The sequence below is a fragment of the Hypanus sabinus genome, chromosome 19 (genome assembly GCF_030144855.1).
Source record: "Hypanus sabinus isolate sHypSab1 chromosome 19, sHypSab1.hap1, whole genome shotgun sequence".
Lineage (NCBI taxonomy): Eukaryota > Metazoa > Chordata > Chondrichthyes > Myliobatiformes > Dasyatidae > Hypanus > Hypanus sabinus.
In genome coordinates, this window is record NC_082724.1 from 70,321,946 (window position 1) to 70,345,458 (window position 23,513).

The following is a 23,513-nucleotide window of genomic DNA, read 5'->3' on the forward strand; positions in this document are numbered from 1 at the left end:
AAAGATATGTTGGCATTGGAGAGTGTTCAGAGGAGGTTCACAAGGATGATTCTGGGAATGAAAGAGTTATTACAAGGACCATTTGATGGCTCTGGGTCTGTACACCTTAGAATTTAGAAGGATGAGGGAGGAAATCTCATTGATACCTTTCGAATGCTGAAAGGATAAGACAGAGTCGATGTGAGAAGGTTGTCTTCCATTGTGGGGGAGACTAGGACAAGAAAGCACTGCCTGAGGATGACGGAGTGTCCATTTAAAACAGAGATGCTGAGAAATTTCTTTAGTTAGTTGGTGAAGTTGTGAAATTTGTTAACACAGGCAGCTGTGGAGGCCAGGTCAGGTGTATTTAAGGCAGAGATTGATAGTTTCTTGATTAAACACGGATTAAACACGGATCAGAGGTTATGGGGAGTGGGGCTGTGGAGGGAGAAAAAGGATCAGTCATGATTGAATGGTGAAGCAGAATCAATGGGCCAATGACCTAATTCTGCTCCTGTTTCTTGTGGTCTGTGGTAATCGAGCTCTCCCTACATCAGGAATTTGGCGCAGGGGGCTTTCAAAATCTTCAGTCACTTTTTATAGAGTTTCTAATTTGTTTTCCTTCTCGGCTGCGCAATGCTTTAGAGTTACACAGCTCATAATTTTTGCACTGATTCATTTTGATTGTTATTGGTACAACACATTTTGTTGTTGCTGTTGGCACACAGTGCCTCATGGCTGCTGAATTTTGAGATGTGAGATCTGTTCTGAGCCCATCCCATTTAGCTCATGGTTTGCTGGGCTACTTGACAGAACAGTGAGAGTCCAGTACTTTTGGTGAATCTAAAGTTGTATATTAGTCAGACCAGGTAGAAAGTGTGAGTAATGAGGCAGTTTGGGTCAGAAGTTGTGATCTTGTGATAATGTGCTGAATGAGGTAGAAGAATATATGTGCTTAGAATTCAGGGTAGTTGGTCTGTGGGTATGTGAGCTAAGTTTATTAGACAGTTTAAATTAATTAAAAGATTTCTAGTCCTCATTATCACAAAGAAAGATGTCTAGCAAAATACCTGGTCACTAGTTTTTCTGTTTACAAATGAGTACTTATTGAAGAATAGCCACTGAACTTCCTGCATTATTTGATTAATTTGGACTTCTGCTTAATCAAATTCTTAATGTTCTTTCACGGTTTTCTTTCTTTTCAGCATCTTTATAATCTCATTCATTTGGATTTATCATTCAACAAGCTCACCTTATTGCAAGGTGTTCATACAAAACTTGGGAACATCAAAACTTTGAACTTGACAGGAAATCAATTGGAAAGTCTGTCTGGTCTGAACAAACTTTACTCATTAGTTAACTTGGATCTTGGCGACAATAAAATATCACAGGTAATTTTATATGTTTGATATATTTGTGTAAAATATTGTAAATGCTCCCAGCAGTTTGGGCCTGTGCTGAAATATTATATTAAAAATTGGCCTCTATAGTTTATGAAAACAGTCAAAGTTTTGGAGAGGAGCAGAAAAAATTGTTAATAATTATGTGGTAATAATGGCAAGAAGAACAAATTATTCCCCTTGGAGGAAAATGGGTTAAGTGAAAGTCTGATGAATTTAAATTCACTTCCTGATCTGCCAGCATTTATTGCTTGTCCCTAACTGGTCTTGAAGAGAGTCATGAACTGTCACTGTAAACAGCTACTCTAGGTCCAGTGAAGTTGCTGTGACATTAAAGTTAGGGCTCGAATTTCAGGATTTAGATCCAGGGAAGTGAAGGGCTGATAGTTTATGCTTGTGTTGTGATGGTGTGTGATTTTTGAGGGTAAGTTGCAGCTGGTTGTTGTTAACCTTTTTCTTGGTAGTAAGGGTTTGCAAGCTGCAGTCAAAGAGCCTGGGTGGGTAATATAGTCCATTTTTATGGTTGGCATACACTGCAGCAACCAGGCACTGGTGGTGGAGGGAATGAAAGTTTGATGGGGTGCCAGTCAAATGTGTTGATTTGTCCTAGATGGTCCAGAGCAGCTTGACGAATGTTGCTGCTGCACTTGTCCTCGCAATGAAAGTTATTCTATAATTTCATAATTTTTCTTATAGATACCTTGTAGCGAGTGATGCCAGGCCATGAAGTAAAAGATTGTGTAATATGTTTCATCTGGAGCTATACTGTATGTTCACTGCATTCCATGATGCCCAAGTTTGAGCTGCTGCTTCTGAATCTATTCCGTTTAGAATGTTAGTAGTGCCACACACCTGGAAGGAAGGAAGGACTTTGTCTCCAAAAGAGTTGTGCTGTGGTTACTTCTACCAGTTACTATCATGGATGGAGAGGTCTACCACAGAAAGGATTGGTGAGGATGAGGTTGTATAGGTATTATCCCAATTTTGATTGACGTAATACTTGCCACATGTCCAATCTGGTAGCTGGCCTTTAGCTGTGTCAATACAACCAAGCCACTCTTGGTGATAGACTGTGTCTCCATCTAGAGTATATTTTGTGTCCTTAGTATTTTCAGAGATTTTACTAAATGTGCAGTGATGAGGAGCACTCACTGATTTATGGTTAATAAGTAGGCTGAGGGTGGTAATTAAGAAGAGATTATTTTAGCCTATGTTTGACCTGATTCCATGAGATTACACTGGGTCTGGAGTCAATGCTGAGAACTCTGTACTACTGCCACCGTGCCTCCATTGCTCTTGATTCTGTTCTGCTGTTGGCGCAGGAAGTATCCAAGGATTGTAATGGAAGAATCTTGTTACATTAGGCATGTCTAGTCTGTTAATCAGATTAGTAAATTGACAAGAGTGCTGTGAAGTCTCAGTTACTGAGTGCAATTAAGATGGTGATGACTAGATTAAAATTTTAACAGATGTTTGGTTAGAGCAGGGAAGTGAAACTGAGTTAAAAGTTCAGGCATGATCTTATTAAATGATAGTGCAAGTAAGCAGGACCAAATGCAACACTCCTGTTTATCATGTTTAATACTGCAATGAACTTCAAATGTCAATTCTTGAAAAATCACTTTGAACTCAAGTTTGTTTTCTACCACAATAGAACATAGAATAGTATAGGCCCTTCAGCCCACAATGTTGTGCTGACCCTTAAACCCTGCCTCCCATATATCCCCCCCCACCTTAAATTCCTCCATATACCTGTCTAGTAGTCTCTTAAATTTCACTAGTGTATCTGCCTCCAGCATTGACTCAGGCAGTGCATTCCACGCACCAACCACTCTCTGAGTAAAAAAAACCTTCCTCTAATACCCCCCTTGAACTTCCCACCCCTTACCTTAAAGCCATGTCCTCTTGTATTGAGCAGTGGTGCTCTGGGGAAGAGGCGCTGGCTGTCCACTCTACCTATTCCTCTTAATATCTTGTGTACCTCTATCATGTCTCCTCTCATCCTCCTCCGCTCCCTTAATCTCTGATCATAATGCATACTCTCTAAACCAAGCAGCATTCTGGTAAATCTCCTCTGTACCCTTTCTACCTGTGAGGCAACTTTCAGGGATCTGTGGTCATGTACCCCCAGATTCCTCTGCTCCTTCGCACTACCAAGTATCCTGCCATTTACTTTGTACTCTGCCTTGGACTTTGTCCTTCTAAAGTGTACCACCTCACACTTCTCCGGGTTGAACTCCATCTGCCACTTCTCAGCCCACTTCTGCATCCTATCAATGTCTCTCTGCAATCTTTGACAATCCTCTACAACACCACCAACCTTTTTGTCGTCTGCAAACTTGCCAACCCACCTTTCTACCCCCACATCCATTTATTCACAAAGTTAATATGTCCAGGGTACTATAAACATGTTTTCTAGTGTTTTCTGCAAAATGTATTGATGCAGAATAATTATTTTCAGATAGAAGAAATTAAGAACATTGGGAGTTTGCCCTGCCTTGAGAAGGTCTTTCTAAGTAACAACCCTTTGAGCATCATTCCTGATTACAGAACAAAGGTTCTCGCACAATTTGGCGATCGTGCTTCAGAGGTAACAATGAATAATAATAATAATTAAATTCATGGTAGAAATGTGTAACATTTTTGTACTGTTCAGTTAATGGCAAATGAGTTTTCCAGCTTAAATTTTTCGATTGTTTGCAACCTGAAGTGGATTTCTATCTAAATTGTTGGAGAAAATTCACCAAAGCAAACTTTTCATTAAGATTAATGAACCATTTTAACTGTGTAGTTTGGGGATTCTCTAGTTATTTAAATATGGAATAGTACCTCCCTGCAAAGCTATTTTTTTTTTTGAGAAATCTGATGGGGTGAGATAACTTGGCTCTTTTTTTGTTAATGACTGTAGACCCTCTGGCTTTTAACAAAAATAATGTGTAACTGCCAAGCTTGATTTTTTTCCTTTAAATTTGAGGACTTTTTATTTCATTATTACAATATCTATAACTGAATTGTTATTTTTCTTGAGTTTCTAAACATCACCTTAAAATTTAATGGTCTGTGTAGGAATTACGTACCTATTTTCTATCTCTGTATTGTATTTTGTGTTGCGCAATGATGGGTTTTGGTAATTTGTCACATGTGTTGGTCTGGTAGAATAAGTATCATTTCATATTCATGCTTTGTCTTAATTAGTTTAGTTTATGGGGAGCAGAGGATGATGTATTTGTTGACTGCTAATAACTCTTATTCCACTGTATTTCTAATTTAGTTTTGTGAGTTATTGTTATATAATATAGTTTGTCTTTGGTTGTGTAATAAAGGATCAAACTTACTTTTTTTGACTTAGAACTCAGTTATTTGTAAGCATACCATACAGTGTCAAGTCCTCGCTCAGTCTCTCAGTGGTTTTGGCTTGCTTTTCAGGTAACTGCTACTGCCTGAGTTCAAAGATTTTTCTTTTATTTATTAATTTACATATAAGAATACAGAGTTCATTGATAGTTTGCCTGAATTGTTCATATTCCTTCTCAATTCGAAGAGTAGTCTGCTTGAGCGTCTGAAATTAAAGATGTCATCTATGGAAAAGAAAATTAATGAAATTACCTCGGAACTATTAAAAACGAGGGAAAAATGGATTGCTTTAGACAGCAGAGCATGTTGGAGGAACTTGCGTATATTAGGTTTGCCTGAAAATGCTGAAACTGGTGATCAAAGTTCTTCTCAGATATGCTGTACTCACTTTTTAGTGAGACTCTTGAAGCAAGCCCTTTACTCGACAGAGTCCATATAATTCCAGGATTTCAGCGCTCATCTGAATTACACCCCTGGCCAATCGTACTTTGCTTGCATTATTATACAACCAAAAAAGCCATACTTCGAGAAGCCAGAAGGAAACGGAAACTAATCTTCAACTCAATTCAAATTTGTATAGTCGAAGACTTTCCTCCTGAGATTCTTGTCGAAAGAAAGAAATACTGGGAAGTGATGAGTGAAATGTATAAGAAAAATCTCCATCCATCGCTTCGCTACCCAGTGCGGCTGATAATCTTCCCCCGACTCTCAGCCGCAGAGGATTTATTCCCTTGATGAAGGATGAAAGTTTATTAAGAATTTCAAAGTTAAGCCAAGTGTAACCTGAATAGGTAATTCTGATCTATGAGATGTTTTGAGGAAAGTCTATTCTATGCTTTTTGGATGTCCTAATGGGACTTGGCTGATCTGATTCTTCTTTTTATTTGTTGATAATTAGTATATATTCATAACTGTTTTGAAGGAAACCTGTATCATAGAGGTCCGTATAGGACCTAGTTTGAATTATTTTTTCTAACTTTTTGCTTGCCTCAAATAGCTTTAGGTTTGATATCTATATTCACTATTTTTTTGTACGACTTGTAAATTTATTTTGAAAGCAAGAACTTCAGTTGTAATATTATTTGCTTGGATTTATTCTTTTCTGTATACGTGATTAATGTACTTCAGATGAATTTAAGATGGCCATTGCCAGTTACGTTTTTATTATTGTTAGACATAACTTTACAGTTTTTGAAATTTGTTTACTACTTTTATTATGGTTTGATTTGGTGGGATGAATAATACTACATTTTTTTAATGTAGCTGCAGAATGGAGGACAGGGTCAAAGGTCATTAGCCTAGCATGTGATCACCCTATTGGTTGCTTTTTTTCGGGCTTTGCTGGAGGAGGGGGGCTATTAGAATAGGTTTTATTCCACGATTGGGCTGTTCTATTGATGGACATTTTTTCTCAAATATGTCGTCACTTCTGGTCAAATTTGTTTCTTTTGGATTAATGTGCAGTTGCGCAGTAGTTTTCTTTATAAAACTCTAAATCTTAAACATGGATGTTAATAAAATTAATATAATCTCTTGGAATTTGACTGGCATGAATCATCCTATTAAGCATAAAAAGATGTTTAAGAAATTAAAAACACTTAATACGGATATTATTTTTGCACAAGAAAATCATGTACGGAGACAGGATGAAGATTGCCTTTTTAAATTCTGGAAAGGACCTTTATATCATTCTTTATCAACTAATAAAGTTAGAGGGCATCTAATTTTGTTAACTCTAAAATCCCTTTTGTACATTTTAATACTATTACTGATTCAATTGGAAGATAATTAATTATCAAAGGTAGCTTTGGTGTGTGTATATGCACCTAATTCAGACAGTCCTGAATTTTTTAAGGAGCTTTTTTCTGAACTACCGAATCTGAATGAATATAAGTTGATCATGGGCGATGACTTTAATTGCTGTCTGAATCCGACGATTGACAGGTCATCAACCAATCCGTCGCCCCCTAATAAAGCGGCGGCCTGTATTAATGTTTTTCTATTAGAATATGGCCTGGTTGATATCTGGAAATAGAAACATGCTAATGACAAAGTTTTTTCTTTTTTTTCCACATGTTCATCATAGATCCTCAAGAATTTATTACTTTTTTCTAGACACACGCTTGCTATGCTCCGTTGTTGAGTGCGTGTATGATGTCATTGTGCTGTCAGATCACGCGCCTGTGAAATTAACCCTGAAGCTCTCTGATAGTTTTTTTGAAAATGTCACAGTGGAGGTTGAATCCCGTATTGTTACAGGATCCAGCCTTTGTTAGTTTTATTAAGGAGCAAATTTCTATGTTTTTTTAACTTAATACATCTGAAGGAATGTCAAATTTGGTTATATGGGATACGATGAAATCCTTTCTTAGGGGACAGGTAATTTCATAATCAGCAGCTTTAAGAAAGAAAACTAAAGTGGAACAGTTAGTGCTTACAAATAAAATTAGAGAGAGATTAAGCGTATTCAGAAGATCTATATAAGCAAAGTGTTGAACTTCAAACACAATATGATTTGCTTCTGACCTTTCCCATCGAACAGCAAATTTTTAAATCTAAAAGCTTATTTTATATACATGGAGATAAGTCAGGTAAACTTTTGGTTGGTCAGTTAAAAGCAAGCATGGTTAGAAGACAGATTTTGAAAATACACAGATCAGATCGAACTGAAACATTGGATCCTTATGAAATTAATAAGATATTTATGGATTTCTATTCCAATCTTTATAAATCTGAATTCTCTGACAATACTTTTATTATGGACAGATTTTTTGCAAAAATTAAATATACCTAAAATTTTGACTCAAGATATTAATACAGTAGATGCACCTGTTAAACAAGAAGAAATTGCTAAAGCTATATCCTCTGTGCAACTAAGGAAAGCTCTGGGACCAGATGGATATATAGTGGAAATTTATAAGACCTTCAATGAAATGCTTATACCATATCTTTGTCAAACTTTCACTGATTGTATATCCTCTGGGAATCTTCCAAAAACTTTTTATGAGGCATTAATTTCATTGATTCCTAAAAAAAAAAGATCTATCTGAATGTGCATCCTATAGACATATCTCCTTACTGAATGTGGATTTTAAAATTCTAAGATTTTAGCTAATAGACTTGAGAATATTTTGCCTACTGTTATCTCAAATGATCAAACTGGATTTATTAAAAATAGGTATTCACATTTTAATATTTGAAGATGGTTAAATATTATTTATTCCCCCTCAGCTAAAGAATCCGAATGTATTGTGTCTGGATGCAGAGAAAGCTTTTGATAGGGTGGAATGGCCTTATTTGTTTCAGGGTTTGAAGAGGTTTAATTTCGGTCCGGGATTCATTTCCTGGATCAAACTGATTTATCAAGCCCTGGTGGCTGCGGTTATAACTAATAATCAAAAGTCCCCTTATTTTAGATTATATAGAGGAACCCGTCAGGGTTGTCTTCTCAGTCCTTTATTATTTAATTTGGTTTTAGAACCACTTGTTATTGCTCTTAGGGATTCTAACTCTGTTCAGGGTATTAAGAGAGGGGATAAACTACATAAGGTTTCGTTATGTGCAGATGATTTATTAGTTTACAGTTCAAACCCTAGGAAATCTATTCCCTCTATCCATATTTACTGAATTTAGTGTTTTCTCTGGATACAAACTAAACTTACATAAAAGTGAATTATTTCCCATTAATAATTACTCTTATTATACCCTTTAATATTGCTAAAAATTATTTTATGTATCTTGGTATTGAAATTACTAAAAATTTTAAAGATTTATGAGTATAATTTCCTTCCTCTAATTGAATATGCACAACAAACGTTTTCCAAATGGTCACCTATGACGATATCATTAAATGGTTGAATAAATGCTATAAAAATGGTAACTTTACCATAATTTTTATATACATTTCAAGCGCTTCCATCCTTTGTCCCGACAATGTTTTTTGATAGAATAGATTCCATGATCCTGTCATACATTTGGAATAATAAAAGCTCTAGAGTGAATAAATCTTTATTGCAAAAATCAAAAAAGGGTGGAAGACTGATGTTACCAAATTTTAGATTTTATTATTGGGTAATTAATATTCATTATATCACCTTTTGGACTCACAATACAGATGAACAGGACTGTCCTTCATGGTTACATTTGGAGGAGAATTCAGTAAGGGGGTTTTCTTTGGCTTCTTTACTGGGAGCTCCTCTTCCTTTTTTGTTCTCTAGGATAGGTAGACAAGATCTTAGTCCCATTGTTTAAAAATTCATTAAAATACATTAAAAATTTGTTTCAATTTTGTAGATTTTTTCAATTTAAGTAACTTGGTTCTCTCTAGTAATATCCATTTTAACTTTTTCTTTAAACCATCAATATTGGATAAGGCTTTTTTAACATGGAAAACTAAGGGAATAAAAACTTCTTTAGATCTGTTTTCGATATTGGAATGTGTGGTATCCCTAGATGCTGAGAAAGCTTTCGACAGAGTTGAATGGAATTATTTATTTAAAACTTTAGAAAAATTCAATTTTGGACCTGCTTTCATTCAATGGATTAAATTACTTTATTTAGCTCCTTCCGCTGGGTTATCACTAATTCTCATAATTCCAAACCATTTAAACTTCAACATGGCCCTAGACAAGGCTTTTTGATCTGGCTTTAGAACCCTTAGCCATTGCTTTTCGAGAATCTAATGATACCACTGGTATTTTAAGGAGAGACATGATTCACAAAATCTCACTGTATTCTGATGATCTGCTGCTATTTATTTCTAATGTTGAGACTTCATTACCCCATGCGCTTTCTTTACTCTCCTGTTTTAGCCAGTTCTCAGGTTATAATTTAAACCTACATAAAAGTGAACTTTTCCCTTTTGAATAATTTGATACCAACAAATTCTAACCTACTTTTTTAAGATTATAAGAAACCAATTTGCCTACTTAGCTGTAACAGTCACTAAAAACTGTAAGTGTCTATTTAAAGAAAATTTTCTTACCCTATTGAATCACGTAAAAAGGATACTATCAAATTGGTCACCTCTTTTGTTATCGCTGATTGGCCGAATTAACTCTATCAAAGTGAATATATTACTTAAATTTATATTTCTTTTTCAGGCATTGCCTGGTTTTATTATTAAATCTTTTTTTGATTCTCTTGACTCTATTATATATAGAAGGATAAGCATTCCAGATTAAATAAAATTCATCTTCAGAAAGATAAAAAGAATGGAGGATTAGCCTTACCAAACATTTAGATTTTATTATTGGGCAGTTAATATAAGAAATCTTACATTTTGGTTATATTACATTAATCGTGATTGCCCGATGTGGGGTTTTTTTTTCAGAAGCTAACTCTGTTAATAAATTTTCTATTATTTCTCTTCTTGGATCCTCACTTCCTTTGTCTCTGAGTAAGTTAACTGATAATCTGGTAGTTAAACATACTATGAGAATTTGGATACAATTCCCAAGATACTTTGGCTTATTGTGATTTTTCTCTTTCAGGTCTCATTTTTTCTAATCATTTTTTTAAACCCTCTGTGATTGATGTGGCTTTTAAAGAATGGGATTGATTAAGTATTACGTGCTTTTAGGACTTGTTTGTAGAGGGAAGTCTCTTTTCGATTGAACAGCTGTCAACTAAATATAGTTTACCCAAAACTCATTTTTTTCCAATACCTACAAATGAGAGATTTTTTACGGTCTCAAATAAATACATCTCCTAAAAGTCCTGATAAGAATTTACTAGATGTAATTTTTAATTTGAAACCTTTTTATAATATATCTATATCTAATATTTATAATATGCTGTTGAGTTCAAAGATTTAAAGTCTTGGCTGCATTGATTGTGGATGCTATTGGTTGATAGGTCCTGTATTAATAAGGGTTTCAAAGGGTAAGGGGAGAAGGCAGGAGAATGGGGGTCAGAGGGATAATAAATCAGCCATGATGGAATGGTAGAGATGACTTGATGGGCCAAATGGCCTAATTCTGCTCCTGTATCTTATGGTCATATGGTCTTGTGCTTTTGTAATGAACTTTTAAAAATTCCCCATTCCCTAAATGCTGAAGAACACAGCAGATTGAAAGTTACTATAATTGTATACTATTTAAGAGAGAAGTTTAAGGGACTTAAAGTCTATTTAACCTGATATTTGTCAGCAAAGTGCTGGAGTACATTACCAAGTATGTGTTGTAGATTATTAGCCCTGGTCAACATGATGTCAAAAAGAACAAACAGCAATATTGTTCTTGGTTGGATAAATCATTGTATGCACTATATTGGGTTTTAAAAGACATTTACCAAAGTATTTTTTTTTTAAGATCTTTTCAATCTTTTTATTAAATTTCATATATATATAAAAAAAAACATAGCATGATAATGAATAGATTACAAATTCAATAAACTTGAAATTACATTAGTAATAGGATAATAATATCCTATTAAACATCAATCAACAAAAGGTACATTAATCAATCAAGTCTATATAAATATATATGAAAAAAAACCAAAAATAATCATCAAAAGAGAAAAAAAAATTGAAAATATATAGAAGAAAATATATATTGAAAAAAATACTAAACTAAACTAACATGGGCAATAATAACAGTTTATAAGTATGTGATAGTGTCAAGAAAAAACTCCGGAACTCCATACCTGAACAAGAATAAGTAGAGAAAAGGATCTGAAAAAGGCCAAATTAATTCATATGAAAATGTCGAATGAATGGTCCCCAGGTTTCTTCAAATTTAATTGATGAGTCAAAAATAGTGCTTCTAATTTTTTCCAAACTCAGATAGGAAATAGTTTGAGAGAACCACTGAGATGTGGTAGGAGGATTTACTTCTTTTCAGTTTTGTAATATAGACCTTCTGGCAATTAATGTTACAAAAGCAATCATTCGTCTGATTGAAGGGGAAAACTGATTACCATCTTCATTTGGCATACCGAAAATTGCAGTAATAAAATGAGGTTGTAAATCGATATTCCATATTGAGGAAATGACATCAAAAATGTCCTTCCAATAGTTATGTAAAGTGGGACATGACCAAAACATGTGGGTCAATGAAGCCACTTCTAAGTGACATCTGTCACATTGAGGATTGATATGCGAGTAGAATCGAGCAAGCTTATCTTTAGACATATAAGCTCTATGTACAATTTTAAATTGTATTAAAGCATGTTTAGCACAAATAGAAGAGGAATTAACCATTTGTAAAATTTTTTCCCATTTATCTGTTGATATATTATATCGAAGTTCTTTTACCCATTCTTGTTTAATTCTATCTGATATTTCTGGTTGTATCTTCATAATCATGTTATAAATAAAAGCTACTAATCCCTTCTGGCAGGGATTAAAGGTAAAAATCAAATCTGAAAAATCCAATGGAGTTGAATTGGGAAAAGATGGGAGAATTTTATGTAAGAAATTTCTAATTTGTAAGTATCTAAAAAAATTAGATTTAGGTAATTTAAATTTGTTAGAAAGTTGATCAAGCGACATCAAAGTACCTTCAAAAAAAAAGATCACGGAAACATTTTATACCTTTCCTTTTCCATATGCTAAAAGCTTGATCTGTCAATGAAGGTTTGAAAAAAAAAATTAAATAAAATAGGGCTGTCAAGAACAAAGTTTTTCAGATTAAAAAATTTACGAAATTGAAACCAAATTCGTAGTGTATGTTTGACAACAGGGTTAGATATCTGTTTATTGAATTTAAATAAATCAACAGGAAGAAAAGAACCAAGAACGGAGAATATAGAATATCCCTTTACCTCACTACATTCCAAATTTACCCACTGTGGACACAATGGTGAGTCCAAATCTAGTTTCCAATACGTTAGGTTATGAATATTATTCGCCCAATAATAAAATCTAAAGTTAGGTAAAGCTAGACCACCATCTTTTTTAGATTTTTGTAATTGCCTTTTGCTTAACCTAGGGTTTTTATTTTGCCACACAAATGAGGAAATTTTTGAATCAATGTTGTCAAAAAAAAGATTTAGGAATAAAAATTGGTAAGGCTTGAAATAAATATAAAAATTTCGGTAAAATCATCATTTTAATAGTATTAATCCGACCAACTAATGATAAAAATAAGGGAGACCATCTTGTAGTAAGTTGTTGAATTTGATGAAGCATATGTAAAAAATTCAGTCCAAATAAATCTTTATATTTCTTGGTGATTTTTATACCTAAATAGATAAAGTTATCAGTAACAACTTTAAATGGCATCCTGCCATTCAATAAGGTTTGCGAGTTTAAGGGGAATAATTCACTCTTATCTAAGTTTAATTTATAACCAGAAAAACTACCAAATTGAGCCAACAAGGATAAAATAGCGGGAATAGACCTATTAGGATCAGAAATATATAACAGCAAATCATCAGCATAAAGTGATAATTTGTATAACTTCTCATTACGGATGATACCAAAAATATTAGGAGACTCACGAATAGCAATGACTAAAGGTTCTAATGCAATATTAAATAATAAAGGACTTAAAGGACAACCTTGTCTTGTACCACGAGATAATTGAAAAAAAGAGGATCTATAATTATTTGTAAGAACAGAAGCAACAGGTTTATAATATATTAATTTAATCCATGATATAAAATTAGGACTAAAATTAAAGTTTCTCAATGCATTAAATAAGTATGTCCATTCAACTCTATCAAAAGCTTTTTCAGCATCTAATGAGATAACACATTCTGGGGTTGTAGGTGATGAAGTATAAATTATGTTAATCAATTTTCTAATATTAAAAAAGGAATACCGATTCCTAATAAAACCAGTTTGATCTTCTGAAATAATCTGTGATAGTACCTTTTCTAATCTAATGGCTAAAATTTTTGAAAGAATCTTAGAGTCTACATTTAATAATGATATAGGGCGATAAGATGCACATAAAGTAGGATCTTTATCTTTTTTAAGAATTAGAGAAATAGTAGCTTCATAAAAAGATTGAGGTAATCTCTTCTTAACAAACGCATCATTAAAGATTTCACATAGCCAAGGAGAAAGCAATAAAGAAAAAGTTTTAAAAAATTCTACAATAAAACCATCAGGACCAGGAGCTTTATTTCGGCCATAGAGATAGGAACATCAAGCAATCTTCAAACATCAATCTTCATCTATCAGTTTAGGAATATTCAAGTTGTTAAAAAAATTATCCATCATGGACAGGTCACCATCAAATTCTAATTGATATAAAGATTTATAAAAATCTTGAAAAGTGTTATTGATTTCTTTATGATCAGCAGTTAAATTACCGTCTTGTTTACGAATTTTAATAATTTGTCGCTTAGTCGAAATAGCTTTTAATTGATTAGCTAGCAATTTACCAGTTCGATCACTATGAATATAAAATTGAGCCCTGGTCTTAATTAATTGATTCTCAATTGAAGAAGATAATAATAAACTATGTTCCATTTGAAGCTCAACTCTCTTCTTATAAAGTTCTTTGGTAGGAGTAACGGAATAAATCTTATCAATTTCTTTAATTTTAACCACCAATAAAGCTATATCTAAATATCTTTGTTTTCTTTTACCAACGGAATATGGGATAATTTGTCCACGGATAAAAGCCTTGAAAGAGTCCCAAAGTATTCCTCTGTCAATCTCTTCGGTATAGTTTGTTGAAAAAAATAAGTCAATTTGTTGTTTTATAAAGGTAATAAATTCTGGATCTTGAAGCAAAGTAGCATTAAGTCTCCAAGATCTAGTATTAATAGAAGAGTCCGAGATCTTGATAGATAACTTCAAAGGTGCATGATCCGAAATAGCAATAGAGTCATATTTACAATCAATAACATCTGTTAATAAACGATGATCAATAAGGAAATAATCAATTCTAGAATAACTATGATATACATGTGAAAAAAATGAAACTTCTTTATCTTTAAGGTTCAGAAACCGCCATATTTCAGTAATTCCAGAATCGACCATAAAAGAATTAATAAGTAAAGCTGATCTATTCGGAAGAGTTCGAATAGGTTTAGATCTATCCATCGAAGGATTCAAACAACAATTAAAGTCTCCACCCATTATCAACATATATTCATTCAAGTTAAGAAGGGAAGTATATAAACGTTTAAAAAATTAAGGGCAATCAAAGTTTGGAGCATAAATATTAACTAGAACGACTTTCCGATTAAAAAGTGAACCAGTTATCAACAAAAATCTGCCCTGTGGATCAGAAATAACTTCATAATGTGTAAACGAAATTGAGGGGTCTATAAAAATAGACACACCCCTAATTTTAGCGGTACAATTCGAGTGAAATTGTTGACCCTTCCAGAACCTAAAAAAACGTTGATTATCCTCCCTCCTAATATGGGTCTCCTGTGCAAAAATAATATTAGCGTTCAATCTATGGAATACTTTAAATATTTTTTTACATTTAATCAGCTGATTTAAACCATTAGTATTCCACGAGATAAAGTTAATAGATTTATCCATCATACCAATATTAATTGTGTGTATCATAAAAGGTTAAAAAGACACATAACCCACAATTTAGGAAGAAGGAAAATTGATTCAGGAGCAACCGGAGATCATGACACCTCAACAATATTAATAATTTAAAGTCGGCCCATAAACTAAAAGCAAAAAAATAAAAAGCAAAAGCGTGAAAAAAGATCCCTACCCCCTCCCCCCACCCTTTGAAAGAAAGCCAAGCGGCAGGCGCATAAACTAATACTAATATTACCCCCATTTCAAGATGGCAGCTCCATAAGAAGATTTTTTAAAAAAAACAATATAACACCCAGATTAAGATATAGGGTTGCAAAAAAAATATATATATATATATCAGTCAGGTTAAAAAAAAACTAAAATACTAAAACAAAAAATCATTAATAAAAAAAATGAACATTAAAATTTAAAAGTGTAATATACCTTTAAAAGAAAAATTCCATATTCAAATACAAGAAAGATGACGTTTCAAAAGCAAAGACTTATGGGAAGAAGAAACGACATTTTAAAAAAATAATTCATTATTACAAAATACAAACGTGTATAAAAAAGGATATTATAAAAATTAAAACAGCATCTATAAGCAATGATAATAGTAGTAGAAAAAAAAACCAGACCCGTAGATCAGGATAAGAAGTTATAACCCAGCTTCATGGGTTAAAACTTAAAATGAAATGGCATCCTCTCTCCAAAAAATCTTCAATGTAACTCATAGTTCAAGTTGCACTAGAAGATCGATATTCTTCAACAAATTTCTTCACTTCTTCCGGAGTGTTGAAAAATCGTTGACTGTTGTCGTTCAGCACAATTCTAAGCTTCGCTGGATACATTAAAGCTTGTTTAAGTCCAATCGAGTGAATCTCTGCCATCACTGGTTTAAAAGCGATTCTGGCTCTCATTACATCGTAGGAGTAATCCTCAACAATTCGAAATGAATTGGTATTGTAAGAGATCATACCTTTTTTACGAGCTAATCGAATTAGAAGCTCTTTCTCACGAGGATAATGAAGGCGAACAATCACCGCTCGTGGTTTACCAGTCGTAGACGAAAACCTCGCAACTCTGTGAGCGCAATCAATAACAGGTTTAGTTTGCAAACCTTCATCACCGAAAATTTCCCACAGTAATTTAGAGAAAAATTCAGTTAAATCACCGGACTCAACTTTTTCGGGAAATCCGATGATGCGCAAATTCTGTCTGCGAGATCGGTTTTCAAGATCAGTAATTTTAAACTTATACTGATCCATAGTTTTAGCAGTCGACTCTATCTTCTTCTCCAACGCTTCAATTGTACGTGCTTTTTCACAAATTGATTGTTCAAGAGTCGTAATCTTATTTTCATGCCGCTGAACATCTAATGCCTGCGATTGAAACTTAATTTCAAGCGATCTAACAACTCCTTCAAGATCAGATATTTTCGTGGTAAGCCTTTTTTCCAAACTTGACAGTTTACCTTCTAGTCTGCCTTCCAAACCCGCAAGTTTAGAATCCAGAAGGTTAGCAACTGTGTCGATAGATAAAGGATCCTTAGACGATTTCTTACTTGTAGCCATTTTAAGTTTGACAAGATTAGATCAAATATTATTTTAGGAAAAAAGAGTTAATCAGAAGTAGCAACTCATATGATTAAGTTCGGAAAGATTTGATTAAAGGGTGATTATAGTTGAAAAAATAAAGAGCGCCTAAAAGGCAGATGCTTACGTCGCCATCTTGAAACTCCACCCCCCGACATTTACCAAAGTATTGCACAAGGGGTTGTGCAATAATTATAAGAGATCGTGGGTTATGTTAACTGTAGGACAGGACCGGTAAAACAATGAGGGTGAACAGTTCATTTTCAAGTGGGTAAATTATTACCAGTCTAAACTGGATCCTCAGGTGCTCAAGTTGTACATTGACGGATATTTGCAATGATCTGAAGCTATAAGGAATAGTGTTGAGGAATGGATATGAGAAGATTGCATAGTGTGTGCAGATGTCTTGAGTGAGAAACAAATGAACATGTAAAGTATAATGTGGAGAAAATAATTTTTTCACTTATTACTTTTGTAGTTAGAAACTGCTAAATGTTTATGTCTTGGGGGAATTTGTAGATGGAATATGAAACTGGGCCTATTGCGAAGGAATTGGAATACAAAAATCAGTAAGACTTGATTTGGAGTGCTGCATATAGTTTCGGTTTCCTTATCAGTACTAAATTTGGTTATCCTGGAGTTGGCACGGTATAAATTTACAAGATTGCTTCTTGTAATGATGGATTCCCCTTTGAAGTAGGAATGAACAAAACAAGTTTGCACTTACTGGCATTTAGACTATATATGATTCCATAGATTCCATTTATAGCACTTCTTAGGCTTCAGCATGAATAGTGCATAAATTTTATTTACCAGTGTGAAGAGGGTTTCTTCTTTTTGTTAACTAGCAGGAATGCTAATTTACTGATAACGAGAATGGTATTCCTTTGTAAACCAAATGGGGATTAATGTTCTTTCTTCTGAGTCTGTAAGCTTTTGTTGACGGGCTTTTGGGCAGATCGGCGCGAGGGGGTCGAGAGAGAGGACGCAATGCTCTAAGCTGGGCGAGGATCGGACCCCAAAGGGGGGTCCGAGGCCGGGAGATTCTCCGAGGGGGGGCTGGGATGAAGCTAGAAGTGCTTGGTTGACCACTCAGAGGGTCCTCAGCTGTTTGGAGAGTCGAGGAGTTCGGAGGGTCTTGAGCTGCGAGTCGAGGAGTTCGGAGGGGAGCGAATGGTGGCCAGAAGACTTCAGTAATTGAGCTCCAACGGCTGTGCACGAAGTGGTTTGGACTTTGATAAGTTTGGCGCCTTTTCTTTAATTTTCTCTTCATATATACTGTATCGTTATTAATCACTTAGTTATAGTAACCTTTATAAATTGTACTCATTTAATCGCATATGGTGTACTGTCTGTTTTTGGGCGAGGCGGGGACATCACACAGCATCCACACCAGCTGATTACCCAGTTTGGCGGGGCCGAAGGCTGCTCCCCCTAGACAAGAACGAGCTGAGCGAGCCTGAGGTGACCCAGGGGGTTACACCACATTATAGGAAAGCTATTATTCCTTTGGAAAATAGATGTGATTGAATATGCTACTAGGATTGGAATATTGGAGCTATGAGGAAAGCTTGATTAAGCTAAGGTTGTTTTTCTTTGAATTGAGGATATGAAGGGGTTGAGAAGTGTAAAATTGAGGAGCCTAATAGAATAAATAACAAATGTCAGAAACCAAGAGTTGAAGTAAGTAATTGAGGGATTACAGAGACGCAAGATAAATGTTTCATCCACACAGTGGAAGAGATCAGGAGCAGGTAATCTGAAAGTGTAGGTAAAAATAAAATTAAACCTCGATTGGATTTAAAGAACGTAGATATGCACTTGAAGACCATGATTGCAGAGTTATGGATCTAATGCTGGAAGGTGGGATAACGTTGGGTGGTTCTTCTGTGATTGCAATAGATATAATAGACAATTAATCTCCTGTATTGCAAATGTTTTTCTTTACTTTGAGAGGAGTTTTTTTTAAAATCAGGAATTGCCTGGTAGATTTCTAGAGGTCCTTTCTTCTGAATTCAGTAGTGTGAAACCTGAGAAGATAATCTCCAGACAAGAGGTTAGCAATTTATGATTTGGATGAGAAATATTACAGTGCAGATGTCTTTGAAAATATTTGCCTCCAGTAAGAAGTCCATAGGATTACAAAAATTAGATGATACAGTGAATGAGGCACAATCATAATCTTATTAAGGCTTGCTCCTGATTTTACTTTTATTCTTGTAGGTCTGCCTGGATAATACTGTTACAACAGGAAAAGAACTTGATACAGTTGAGGTGCTGAAGGCAATTCAGAAAGCCAGAGAAGCAAAAGATCGAATGAATAGTACAGATAAAAAAGTAAGATTATTGCAATGTTTTCTTAATTCTATTTTGAATGAATGTGGTGTTCGGTGTTGAATAACGAATACAGAATTAAAAGCAATGAAGGTGAGGTGGAAATTAGAGTGAAAGTTGAAACTGTTACTGGATTTACTTCCCTGATAGTCTTCATAAGCATTGAATTGTGTAACCATATAACAATCACAGCACGGAAACAGGCCATCTTGGCCCTCCTAGTCCGTGCCGAACTCTTAATCTCACCTAGTCCCACCTACCCGCACTCAGCCCATAACCCTCCACTCCTTTCCTGTCCATATACCTATCCAATTTTACCTTAAATGACACAACTGAACTGGCCTCTACTACTTCTACAGGAAGCTCATTCCACACAGCTATCACTCTCTGAGTAAAGAAATACCCCCTCTTGTTTCCCTTAAACTTCTGCCCCCTAACTCTCAAATCATGTCCTCTCGTTTGAATCTCCCCTACTCTCAATTGAAACAGCCTTTTCATGTCGACTCTATCTATCCCTCTCAAAATTTTAAATACCTCGATCAAATCCCCCCTCAACCTTCTACGCTCCAATGAATAGAGACCTAACTTGTTCAACCTTTCTCTGTAACTTAAGTGCTGAAACCCAGGTAACATCCTAGTAAATCGTCTCTGCACTCTCTCTAATTTATTGATATCTTTCCTATAATTTGGTGACCAGAACTGTACACAATATTCCAAATTTGGCCTTACCAGTGCCTTGTACAATTTTAACATTACATCCCAACTTCTGTACTCAATGCTTTGATTTATAAAGGCCAGTGTTCCAAAAGCCTTCTTCACCACCCTATCTACATGAGACTCCACCTTCAGGGAACTATGCACTGTTATTCCTAGATCTCTCTGTTCCACTGCATTCCTCAATGCCCTAACATTTACCCTGTATGTTCTATTTGGATTATTCCTGCCAAAATGTAGAACCTCAGACTTCTCAGCATTAAACTCCATCTGCCAACATTCAGCCCATTCTTCTAACTGGCATAAATCTCCCTGCAAGCTTTGAAAATCCACCTCATTATCCACAACACCTCTTACCTTAGTATCATCGGCATACTTACTAATCCAATTTACCATCCCATCATCCAGATCATTTATGTATATTACAAACAACATTGGGCCCAAAACAGATCCCTGAGGCACCCCGCTAGTCACCGGCCTCCATCCCGATAAACAATTATCCACCACTACTCTCTGGCATCTCCCATCTAGCCACTGTTGAATCTATTTTATTACTCCAGCATTAATACCTAACAACTGAACCTTCTTAACTAACCTTCCATGTGGAACTTTGTCAAAGGCTTTGCTGAAGTCCATATAGACTACATCCACTGCCTTACCCTCGTCAACATTCCTCGTAACTTCTTCAAAATTGATTTGATTTGATAGTGTTTGCCTTGTAGTCATTATGCCTGAAATCTAATTATTTTAGTGTCTATTAATAGTGTTTCATTATAGTGCCAATATACTGTAATGCTCTTTAAGTACAGTCGGTCCTCCTTATCCGCGGGTTCCACATGCGCGGATTCAACCAACCGCGGATCGGGAAAACCCGGAAGTTCTCTCTGCAGCACTCGTTGTTTGAGCATGTACAGACTATTTTTCTTGTCATTATTCCCTAAACAATACAGTATAGCAACTATTTACATTGTACTAGGTATTATAAGTAATCTAGAAATGACTTAAAAGTACAGGCAGTCCCCAGGTTATGAATGAGTTCCATTCCTGAGTCTGTCTTTAAGTCGGATTTGAAGTCAGAACAGGTACATCTGGTAATATTTAGCGTCAGTTAGTCAAACGATTTTCTTAGTATATAGTACATATTTTACCTTTCTATGCATATAAAACACTTAAGAAACATAAGTATTTCAATAATTAAACCACTGCATTGCTTAGTAATAATCGTAGCTTTCATCGGGGCAGGGCCTTTCAAATGCTCCATTAAAATTGTTCCGATCGTTGACTGACTGTAGCCTAATGCTTTTCCAATGACCGATGGCGTCTCACCTCTTTCCGATCGCTTTATTCCTTTGACCTTATTTTCTATTGCGATCGTATTATTTTCATGAACACTGCAGATTCAGAGCTACGCCAAGTCCCACCACTCTGAACATGTTAAATAAAGTCTGGGGTTCCACTGGGTCCTAAAGACCACCGGACTGATTCAGGTTAAATAAGGGACTTGAGCATCTGCGATTTTTGGTATCCGCAGGGGGTCTCGGAACCAATCCCCCGTGGATAAGGAGGGCCGACTGTAATACAATTTAATTTATAAAGTGCTTTTGACTAAGAGGGTAAGGGTAAAGGTGTGTTTTTGGACTTTGATGCTTTTTGCCCTTGCTTCCTGCTTGCTTGGTCCAACTCTGCTATATTAAACTTGGCAATGTGTGTAGTCTTAAAGTGCATTTTTTTTGTTAGATCAGTGAGGAAACAAGACTTGCTGCTAAAGGGTCCAAACCCAACTACTCTTCCTGTGTTGCTTGTTCTCCTTCTCCTCTGCTACACCATGCTGCCAGCTCCAGCCAAGGTAATCATGTATGTATCGGGCTGCTGGTGTGGACCATTTTTTTTTTGGCTCTGGTGCTTGCTTATCTGCATTAATGTGTGCATATTAAGGAATTGACCACTACTATTTCTAGCTTGTACACAAAGTATTTAAGTTGCACGTTGATCAAGGGCTTTTGGGTTGTTTTAAAATCATGGTATTTCTAGATGCATGAAAATTTCAGTTTTGTTACAATGGTTATCACTTACTGTATATTCCGGGGTATAAGCCGACCCCCCATTTTCAAGGTTAAAAAAGTGACTTTTTCATGTTACCTTTCTATAAGCCGACCCCTTTTGTAGAGGTTTTTGATTTAACCAGAAACGATCACAAGATCTCACGTGCCGGTACTCAGCTTTGCCGTATCCGGACCCTGGAAATTTTTTGAACTAGTACCTGCTAAGAAAACAGGCCTACACACTGTAGAGCATTATAGACTAATTCTAAATAAATATATCAGAGAAATTTTGGATTAGGTTTCCAATGGAAAAGAATCCTCTGAAAAGTAACCCCCGTGAAGTCATTTAGCGCTCATCGTAATCTCGTTAAAACATAACACAGTGTGGCGGGATCAGTACGTGTACTCTATTGAGTTTGCAACCACGATGTACAAAAGATTAAAGCAAATGCGATATGGATGCTGGCTTCAAGCTGAAGGTTGTTGATTTTGCTAAAGGAACGAATAATTCTGCAGCTGCTAAGAAGTTTAGTGTAAATGAGAGAGTGAGAGAGAGAGAGAGTGGAGAAAGGCAGAGGACACGCTGAGGGAAATGCCAAAGATGAAATGTGTAAACTGTGGGAAAACATGCCAGTGGCAAGAACTGGAAGAAAAAGTTTTAGAGTGGGTGAATCATCAGCGATCGTCCGGATACATTGTTACCAGAGAAATGATTTGAGTTCAAGCATTGAAATGGGCCGTGAAACACCGTGAGGTCAGTGAAAATTTCAAAGCTACGCGAAGTTGGTGCACCCGATTTATGAATAGACGTGATCTTGTGTTGAGACAGAAAAACAAAGATTGCTCAGAAAATTCCTGAGGGGTGTTGTTTACGTTCAAGAACGCTGCTGGATAGATGAAGCAGGTTGCTTGAAGTGGGTTAAAGAGGTGTGGAGTCGATGTCCCGAAGGTGTCGGGAAGGAAAAGTGGCTACTTGCCTGGGACATGTTCAAAGCGCACTTGTCAGGTGAGACAAAAGTGGCATTGAAAGCTGAAAATATGAAAACTGCAGTCATCCCTGGTGGTTTGATGTCCGTGCTTCAGCCACGAAATGTGAGTTTAAACAAACCAAAGAATTCATGCGTCAATAGTGGAACCAGTTTGACTCAAAAACAGCCAATAAATACGACCTGTCTTCCGTGTATTCGCTTTTCCAAAGTTGGCACCCTCTGTATAAGCCGATCCCCTAATTTTAGGACCAAAATTTAGGTCCAAATTCTCGGCTTAAACACTGGAATTTACGGTATCATGATTTTCTAGAAATATCTTCAGGGCCACCTTTCCACCTTTTGCTCAGTATTTAGTTATAGAAAAGTACAGCCCAGAAATGGGCCCTTTGGCCTTTAGAGTCCATGCTGAACCATTTAAACTGCCTGCTCCTGTCTATCTTCACTGGGACCATAATCTATCCATATGTGTACCATCCAAGTCCCTATCCAAACTTCTCTTAAACATTGAAGTCAAGCTCATATGCACTACTTGTGCTGGCAGCTCATTCCACACTTGCATGACACTCTGAGTGAAGAAGTTTCCCCTCATATTTCCCTTAAACTTCTCACCTTTCACCCTTAACCCATGGCCCCCAGTTGTAACTCCACCCAACATTAGTGGA

General features: G+C 35.6%; 1 protein-coding gene across 5 annotated transcripts in view; it reads left to right on the forward strand.

Moving 5' to 3' along the window:
• The window catches only part of nisch (nischarin), a 95,994-nt gene that overhangs the window by 33,690 nt on the left and 38,791 nt on the right, over positions 1-23,513 (forward strand). For 3 of the 5 annotated variants that reach the window (XM_059944641.1, XM_059944642.1, XM_059944640.1), the window contains exons 10-13: positions 1,185-1,370; positions 3,841-3,969; positions 18,996-19,109; positions 21,558-21,666. In XM_059944641.1, coding sequence (XP_059800624.1) covers positions 1,185-1,370; positions 3,841-3,969; positions 18,996-19,109; positions 21,558-21,666 — 538 coding nt within the window. Of the gene's footprint in view, positions 1-1,184; positions 1,371-3,840; positions 3,970-18,995; positions 19,110-21,557; positions 21,675-23,513 lie in introns of all 5 variants that reach the window. The other 2 variants (XR_009506867.1, XM_059944644.1) reach the window with 2 other exon arrangements.